Raw genomic sequence first — 9857 nt, 5'->3', positions numbered from 1 at the left:
TGCGTTAGGGAAATACAACTACAAGAACCAGTCATCCTAACGCTACTGTCAAACCTACTTACGTTGTCCTTATTACCACTCGTCGGGTAGTTGTTCTGTAACACCACTAGTCGTTATAGCACTAGTCCTTTTTGTTCGGCGTTAGGGGGCCCACAAGTCATCGCTAGCGTCATCGGTTGTTTTGAACACAGATCGGTCTCACTACTGGTTGTTTGGAACGCTAAGGCCGAAAGGCAGGCAGTCGGGAACACTAAAGGCGCTTGCTATGGGAGCTAGGGGTCGTTCCTCATGCAAGCGAAAGGGTGTTTTAGAGCACTAAGGGTGACTAGTGGTTGCTTCGCTTGACAAGACTGAAATCTTCGCTTGCACCACTAGAGTCGTTCCGGCACTTTGAGTTATTACCAATAGTAGTGTGAACAACATCCCCAAAACTAGCGCATGTGATATCCCTCGGTGTCTTTATGGTAACCAACATGTGTTAGGGAAAGAGTATAGCAAGCCGAAGGCGATCCCCATAACTACAGGTGATGGGGATCGTTTGCCATAACGCTCTAACGCACGTCGTTATGGCGCTTTGGAACACTGTTGATCGCCACCTCTTGCAAGCAAACGTCGGTCACAAATGGGAATAATCATACGCTATCATAGGCACTTCTAATTTCTTTGGAGATTCTCAATGCAGCATATACTAAAATCCGCCTAGCTACTTACTACTCTACAACACTTAAAATAAAAAATGAAATGGAATTCAAATTGGTCGAGAAAAAGAACCGCGCTAGTCGGAATTTGGGGAAAGATAGAGATCTCTCTAGGCTCTCCTGATCAAATTGAGAGTTCGCTTTGCCAGTCCATGAATATGTCGCACCCAGCAGTTTAAGGAGTTGGCCAGATACAGGTTGAAGCCCTGCCTCGAAAAAGTCAGGACTTTTGGGCAGATTCCAGTATCCGACCCATCTTTTTCTACTGATTCTCGGGTTGTTGAAATCTCTGGTTCGATCAGGACCAGGAGTCCCTTTCATTCGTTTATAGGAGCGACTCTCTATTACCATTCTGAGTCATCAAGTGATTAGCCAGCTCAATCCATTTTTCCATCCGATGATCTTCACCCTAGGACTGACTCTGTTCGACCTGCCTTGATTGCCTAGCTAATTCTACCGTCGCAAGCAACCTCTCAAATTATAGGGAGTGAATGACCCTTCTATCTAGATCGGTGATTCTGTTCAGTCAAGCCAGCTATCGAAAGTCTTGCAAGCAACCTACACTAAGCTAAGCGAGCTAGCCTATTGGAAAAAGACTACTCTCATCCCTCCCCCGAGGTAGCTACTTTTTTTTCGTGCTTCTTAAGTCTATGTTGACCTGTATATAAGTCAGATGTTGGAAAGGGAAGCCCCCATAATATAAGCACTCTTTCAGTCAAGTAATGCCTTTAGAGCCTATAGTATAGCTGAGTAGCTAAGAGCTTCTGGTAATTTAAAAACGTAGAAATCGACTTGTTTTGCATTAATGGGGCTTTGAGGGACATCTTCTCTTTCCCTTATCAAGCAAGTCACACCTAATAACCCTTGATGCCATCTTGATAACTGGACTGAATGTCTCATCATAGTCTATACCCTATTGCTGGTTGTAGCCTTTGGCTACCACGCGAGCATTGTAGCAATCAATAGTCCCATCAGACTTTGACTTTCTCTTGTATAACCACTTGCGAGCCGATACAAAAATTTCTAAATCAAAATTTAGCAGGAAAATGGGATGAAGCCCACCAGAAAGCTTTTGACAAAATAAAGGACTCCATTCTAGTGCCTACAACGCCAGGAAGCCTTTATTACTATACCTATCAGCCACTGAATCCACTATGGGGTCTATGTTGGCTTAATACGATGAAAATAGATGGAAGTAAAGGGACATATACTACCAACGTAAGAAAATGACTGACTACAAGGCCAGGTATACCAATTTGGAGAAAACCTATTTGGCTTTGGTTTGGGTAAGGCGAAAATTGAGGCATTACATGCTGTCTTACCCAGTACATTTAATAGCTTCCATGGACCTACAAAAAATGTATTTGTTCGAGAACCCCGCCTTAACATAATAGGAAGGATCGCAAGATGGTTACTGCTTCTGTCTGAATTCGACATCACGTATGTAACCAAAAAGGAAGGGCGATAGCAGAACACCTTGAACCTTATCAAGGAGGAACATGAGTTTAAGGATTACTTCCCAGATGAGGAAATAGCTATCACAGAAGAGGAGGGCATGGAAATTTGACTTTGATGGCACGACTAATCAAAATGGGTACGAAGTAGGGGCATTGCTGATTGCACCTGATGAATCGCACACCCCCATTGCCATTAAGCAGAACTTTTAAGAAACTAAGAATACCACAGAAGATGAAGCATGTATCCATGGATTAAAGACTGCCTTGACCCTGGAATATAAGAAATCGAAGTATTTAGGTATTCGACGCTTATCATCTGCCAAACTCAAAAGAAATTAAAAACAAAATATGAAAAACTTTTGACATACCATGCTTATCTTGAAAAGCTCACTGAGCAATTTAAGAAAATTAGTTTCTCTCCACTACCCAGAGAAAAAATAAGTTCGTGGATGCATTGGAAACACTAGCCTTCATGATAAACATTCCTGAGGGAAAGTCCGCCCAATCATGATAGAACAAAGAAGCAGCCCGGTGTATTACAACCTAATAGAAATTTTTGAGTTGATTCCCGGCATGTTCAATAGTGATATTTTGTCCATTGAAAGGGCACCCAATGGTAAACCATGGTTTACTAACATAAGGGAATATATTGAACACCAATTGTATCCTAAACATGCAACGGAAAATGATAAGAAGACAATCAGGAGGTTGGCCATGCAATTCATTGCGCGGGGATGCGATTCGCCAAGCTGGGGCAAATCTTTCCCTTATCTCTAAAGGGGTTCGACTCAATACTATTATGTGTATACTTTGCCACCAATCTAGCCTTCAACCCCTCAACAGCTCCATCAGCTTTTTGTTGACTTTATAGACCCACTTGTAGCCCACTATTGATTTCCCTAGAGGAAAAGAGACTCAATCCCAACTAGCAAACCATTCTAGTGCTACGATCTCTTTCTTCATAGAGCTACCAGTAGGGTTGAGATATGGCCTCTGCAAAGGTATCAGGTTAGAAAAGATGGATGAAATTTCAAAGAAGACTCGTGGGAAGTAGACAGAGACTTAGTTGATACAAACCTATGAATAGGAAAATGAAGACAAGTGGATCTACGTACCCCGAGAATAGAAGCTAGAGAACCTAAGTCCGAAGAAGAGTCTTGGTTCGAAGTATCGGGAGAGAGGGAGACCACTGAATCAGTTGGCTCAGCTCTGAAAACTGACTGACGAGAATCTGTCTTCACAAACCTATGAAACTTCCCCTTAAGTTGATCAAGCTGATGATCACTCTGGTCACCCGGATCTTGCTGACTCTATTAAATCGAAGAATTCTGATGTTGTCTCACATAAACTCCTCAATAGTTCCACCCCTCCCCTCTAAGGGGAGACAAGGGAACATAATGGCCCACCATCACAGGGAATCGCAAAGCCCCGAGCTCCGTAGTAAGGAACATGTTCGAAAAAGGTGACATGTCGAGAAAGGTGGAATCGTCGTGTAGAAGGATCATTAACACTTGTAGCCCTTTTGAGAGAGGGGTACCCCAACCTCACTCAAGAAAACACATAGAGTGAGATGTAGGGCTCAGTTTGTCTTGTGCAGGAGATGGCATTTTAACAAAGCACGTGCATCCGAATACTCTGAGGTTTGAATAGTCATCTCTTTGAAAGAGAGTAAAACGCCCAAAGATAACGTGTAGAGGAGATCGCTCACCAATAATAGGAGCCATCGTCTTCTTACTCAGATAAGCGGCCATCATTAAATTGGCTTTACTAGGGATCCTATAATAGGGAACTTTCATTCCCAGTAGAAGGCCTCGAGCAACTTGCCTAATACTAATAAATAAGGGGAAGGCCCAACATTTTATATTAGTATAAGGAAGGCGCTAGCTAGCACCCAACCTATACAAGGGCTTTCCACCTCCATTTGGTCATGCTGCTATGATGTAAAGTGCAGCTGTCCCAAGGCAGTAGGGTGTATGGTATAGGGCCCCCTATTTTATCTCCTTTAAAGTCCTTTATGGATTTCGAGTCGGGAATAGAGCGGAGGCTTATTCGGCGCTATATCACAATTCATTCTCAGGCATAGTTGTTCATGAAAGGTGGCATGGGACATCTGTCAGCGGCGGGAGTCTTACATCCGAGCGAGAGGTCAGGCCAATCCCACTCATCCTGGTCTGATCCGAATAGATCTTGTTGAATGAATTGATCCATTGTTGTATGCCCTACTTCTTAGTAAATTTCTTCCTACTCGGACAGGCCATACTTCCTTTGACTACTCCTGAGATATAGTGGAAACATTTTGTTATAGTGGAGAGTGGGGAGTGAAAAGACCAATGTAGCAGAGAACTACTGCATGAATCGGAATCCACTTATTAAGACAGACGACCGAGAAAGAAAGGCTCTGTGTTCGAATATTGGTTGATCTTAGCTTAGCGTGCTAGCCGCTGCTTCATTTCGTATAGTGATAACGCTTTCTCTTTCTTAGCGCTCCGCCCCCCTTGTATAGTAAGGGCTACTTTGGTTGCGCGGTTTTCTCTTATAGGGTGACTTGGCTCAGCTAGATCTTTTGGCTCAACTTTATCCCAGTTTGCCGAGGGAGCAACCCCATTTTTCACCTTGAATTGGTCAAAATATGCGGAATTTCTTACTTTTCGTGGAGGATTAGATCCTGTAACTGGGGGTCTGTGGCTGACTGATATTGCCCATCGCCATTTAGCTATTGCATTTATTTTTCTCGTTGCTGGTCATATGTATAGAACCAATTTCGGGATTGGGCACAGTATGAAAGATCTTTGAAATCCTTGATAGTCTGGAAAGGGAACGCGAATCTAGCCACCACTTTCTTTATTTAAAGAAAAAGAAAGAGGGTGCGGGTCAAATCCGCATCTTTGCGCCCTTTACTTACTTCAAGGGATGGTGCGTCCGATACATGATTGGTTAATGACGATTCTCAACAGCATCTGTAAGATCTCGAGGCTTACTAGACGGAATTCGATCAAAAATGAAAACTTTGGATATTTTTCTTAGAAGGAGATGAACTACCTATAGATTTGTATGTAAGTGCACGATAGGAATTAAGAGAAAGCTGGCATCCAATCAAGAAAGAATCACTTCGGACAATTAGACTAAGCTTCCCCCTTCTCTCTCTTCTTTAGCTAATGATGAAGCAAATCCCTAAAGTCAAAGTAGTCCATGAAAGCATCTATTTTTTCCGTTCAAGAAATTGCTTATGTAAAGATGGGGTGAGTCTCTTATAAGATCTTCCTTTCTTCTCTTTTCTTCTATTAGTTAGCTTGGATTGAGAAAGCTCCGCCCAATAGCGCTTAGCCATGTGTGTGTAGACCGAAATGGTCTCGCGAAGCCGGTCAACGGTAGCCTAAGAGCAAGTCAAAACTACGAGAAGGGCGCGAGAAGTTTTCTGAAGGTAGAGAGAGATTTTCAAATCAGACTTCAAGTTGGTGTGCCGCGTGTGAAGAAGGTAGAGACCACCCCAGGCTTCGCCCTAATTCCCATCTAAGGTTGAATAAGATTAGATTAGTCTCGCTAAATTCGTTCTCAAATGATTCATTGATGTAATTAAACCTAGGTCTATGAAAATTTCTTGTGATTCCCATTCTTTCTTCGACGAAGGCATACACTCATCGATAGGGAACCCAAAGAAGAGCTAGAAAAAGGAAAGCGGCACCTTAACTTAATAGCTCCATTTCTTGTTCTTGAGCGGAAGGTACGCTCAGCACTTCGTACATTGCTATTTCTTAATCATTGCGGCCTGGGATAATGAGTCAGTTGGCTGTTAGAGTATATCCTCTCTCGGGGTTAGCGATAAGAGTACACTGTCCCGTGTAATAGCGGGCGAACTAAGGATTTCATGCTTGCAAGGAAGCGTGCAAGTGGGTGAAGCATCACCAGCCAAGCTAGTTACTTGGAACATCGGGGTATTCAATCTCCGAGATTTTGGGCCTTGAGAACCGACTTCGGATTTGATCCTTAGATAGTGAGTAGCAAAGAAGGGTAGGGTTTAAAATTTAGGGTTTTCACTTCCACGTCCCAGCTCGTCGAAGCTACCGCGTATCGATTGAAATTTCCCTCCTCAGCCGGAGGCGGAACCGGCTCCCCCTGAACCATCCTCGGAAGAGTAAGAAAGGAGAAGGGAAGGGGAGTTTCTCGCCTCCAAAGAGTATAAAGAAGCGGAGTGTCACCCCAACAAACTAGACGCACGCATCAAGGCGTTCTGCCAACGAGCGAAGGCGATCGCTCAAGAAAGGGGATTCAGCCCCGGCAAATGCGATGCAGTGAAAGACGCTGCGGACTATGTGGCCGGTGACGTAAAAGATATGCCGGCAGCTAGCCAACTCCGCTTTCTAACGAGGTTAAGGCGTGACCTAGAAAACGGAAACAGCGAGACCTGGGGTCTCATCGAACGAGAAGTTCGAAGATGGAGACCAGGTTCGGCACGAAATCATAAAGGTTTGAGGACCCGTTGGTCAAAGGAAAGGGAAGGTCCTGCTTCCGGGACGGAGCCGTATGACGCGAGAGTGTCACGTACGGTTCCTTTGAGAAGGGTGTGATACCACCACCTATCAGGCCCGACGAGCGGTCCACGGAGCTGCATCCCTACTCACCTGGTCTATGCACATCGCTCTTTCCAGGAGGTTGGCGCCTATCCTAGATCTTCCCATTTCCAAGAAGATCTCGGGCTCAATCTGGTTTAGTATCAAGGTGATTCTTTTTTTGTTCCTATATATATAGGTCCGTGCAGCATTTCCACGATATCGTTATGATCAATTAATGGGACTTGGCCAGAAAGTGTTCTTGCCTCTATCATTAGCTCGGGTAGTCCCCATTTCTGGTTTTTAGTCACCTTTCAATGGCTCCCTTAATTATGTGCGAGAAATTTCCATATTGAGTAATGGGAAGCGGGCTAGTCCCCGAAAATGCCCCGCCCGTAAGTTCCTTTGTCGTTGGGGAAAAAAATCTCTTTTGATTTTTAGATTCGAAATTCTTCCTTTTTTTCTCCCACTCTTTCTGTGAGGCAAAACCTCACCACACTACACTACACTTCGACACAAGAGAAGAGGACCGGGTGCTTTCTATCTTTGGGATAGGAGTTGGCGGTCTTCTTTAAGAGTACTTCAATCTAATACTCATTATGGATAAACTCATGTTTCCACTTTATTTTCATTACGAAGATGTATCACGTCAGGATCAGTTGCTCAAGCCGAATCATGCCAACGTTATGGAAGTTTCTAGATCGTGTAAAATAATAGTAGTACCAAAGACAGCACCTTCTATCAAAAATGGAAAATTGGCTATGGAGATTCCGTGCGGTCAAAAATTAATACAGACACAAAGGGCTTCAACAGGAAAGTCCTTTCGATCCAATCCGTTCTTGGGGTCAAATAAAGACAAAAAAGGATATGTCAGTGACCTAGCACGACAAAGCACTCTCCGAGGGTATGGAATGTCTAATTTTTTGGTAAGAGTATCCACAGTAATGTCTCTGTTAGATTCTCCGTTTGAAATAAGGGAAAGATCAATTCAATTCTCAATGGAAACGGAATTTTGCAAATTCTCCCCCGAACTGGAAGATCATTTCAAGATCTTCGAACATATTCGAGGGTTCAATGTTACTAATGTAACTTCGGCCAACACAGAAGATGAGACTTTACCACCGTGGAGCGACTTTTTGCAAAAAGATGAGGGGAAAACTCAGTAAGATTTCGGAGAAGCGAAATATACGAGATCACAAACGTAGATTGCACGCGGCTAAATATGAATTGAGAAGAAAGCTTTATAAAGCCCTTTGTAAAGATCCCGTTCTTCCTAGTGATATGCAGGACAAACATCGTTATAAGTTTTCCAAGTTGCCAAGAAAGAGTTCCTTTGCACGAATAAGAAACCAATGTATTTACACGGGTCGCCCTCGTTCTGTATATGATAAAAATTTCTCGTATCCTTTTTCGTTGAATAGCATCTCGAGGTCCTTTGATGGGCATAAAAATGGTCTTGGTAGCAACCACCAAACCAATAGAACAAAGGTTAGCTCTGCAGCAGGTCTACAAGCAAGGTAAGTAGGTCCATTACCAGCCAGCTCCGGACCGAAAAGACCTAACGGACTAATACCTTATCTAGGATCATAGATGCTAACCGGACGAGAATCGAAGTGGGGGACCCCTCTACCACCTGTGTCTATCTCCTGTCAAGTATGCTCCCCAGACATAGACTATGTACAGGGTAGTACTCTTGGAAAGATAGAATATCACCGCGTGAACATAACATTACATTAAGTTACGAATATAACTCCCGAAGGATCGACCACTATTCTAAATATAGTAAGGCGGATAACTGTTGTTCAGTGGAGTGCCGGAGTGCGGAGGTTGTTCCCATCATTGAAGTCAGGGTGTGGGACTGAGCCTTCCGAATGATAAAGAAGAAAAATGCTTAGTTTCATTGGAAAAACCAACGCAAATATCATATTGACTTTCTCTCGCCCTACTTCTAAAGATAGACAGAAAAGGTTGGAGAGAATGACTTTCTGAAATTCTCTCCTTTCTAAAGCTGCGCAAGGCGGCCCCCCCAAAACAAAGCCCCACCTCTATTTTTCCCCCTTTAATGAAGGACCTTCGCCTCGCTTCCTATTATTTGTGGGTCTAGACCCGAGGGCCTTTTTTCAAGAGATGATTTCGAGCATCAACCAACGGAAAAATCTGTAGCCCAGGTGACTCACAGCCTCCCTCTCGCCCAAATAAATGAAATGGGATGAATCAAATCAATAAGCTTTTTGATTGATTCAGGGCAAAGTGAAGCCAAATTAAATCAAGGCAAGGGGGCTTACTTATCCTGAGGCAGATTCATTCTATTCAAATTTAGCTATGCTAATGGAAGAGGAAAAGTTTTCAGATGAGATGGATCCCCAAGAGATGAGCGAGAACCCCCAATTGCTTAGTGGTCGCACTCTGTCCTGCTTGGTGGACGAAATCTTCTCTCCTTTTAGAATTCTTTCTCCCATACACATTTTTTGCCCTCTTTCACCGACGAGGAAAGAATAATCTTCCAAGCGGACAGAGACCAAAATTTCCATTAGATTCATTCCTAATCTTGCTTTGTTGCAGCAAGATGATCAGTCCGAGAGTGCTAGAGAGAAGAGAAAGCGGTAAAACCTATCTTATTTGGTCATCGAGAAGTCGGATGACTCTTCAGTAACCTAGGGTGATCTGACCCCTTTGACACTTTTTTCGCTGTATACCCCCTCTATCCTTCGGAAATGGAAGAAAGGGTACTCTAATTTGAATATATAGTAGGGCCCCAGAACGCTAAAAAGTGGAGGAACTAGAGTTGTCACGATAGAAAAAATAAAGAAATAAATGACTATAAGGAACCAACAACTCTCTCTTCTTAAACAACCTATATCCTCCACACTTAATCAGCATTTGAGAGATTATCCAACCCCGAGCAATCTTAGTTATTGGTGGGGGTTCGGTTCGTTAGCTGGTATTAGTTTAGTCATTCAGATAGTGACTAGCGATTTTTTAGCTATGCATTACACACCTCATGTAAATCTAGCTTTCAACAGCATAGAACACATTATGAGAGATGTTGAAGGGGGCTGGTTGCTCCGTTATATACATGTTAATGGGGCAAGTATGTTTTTCATTGTGGTTCACCTTCATATTTTTTGTGGTCTATATCATGCCAGCTATAGCAG

The 9857-nt window shown here is 43.3% G+C and overlaps 1 protein-coding gene across 1 annotated transcript; it reads left to right on the top strand.

The window, feature by feature from the left end:
- Nucleotides 1-7301: 7301 nt before the first annotated feature.
- On the top strand, nt 7302-7868 carry LOC104212093 (large ribosomal subunit protein uL5m). Its single transcript, XM_009761276.2, has one exon. The coding sequence runs from the start codon at nt 7302-7304 to the stop codon at nt 7866-7868; it is 567 nt and encodes a 188-aa protein (XP_009759578.1).
- The last annotated feature ends 1989 nt before the right edge of the window (nt 7869-9857 follow it).

The sequence above is a fragment of the Nicotiana sylvestris genome, chromosome 10, assembly GCF_000393655.2.
Source record: "Nicotiana sylvestris chromosome 10, ASM39365v2, whole genome shotgun sequence".
In the NCBI taxonomy this organism is placed as follows: Eukaryota; Viridiplantae; Streptophyta; class Magnoliopsida; order Solanales; family Solanaceae; genus Nicotiana; species Nicotiana sylvestris.
The sequence above is the reverse complement of the archived record's forward strand: the minus strand, read 5'-3'. Positions and strand labels throughout refer to the sequence as shown.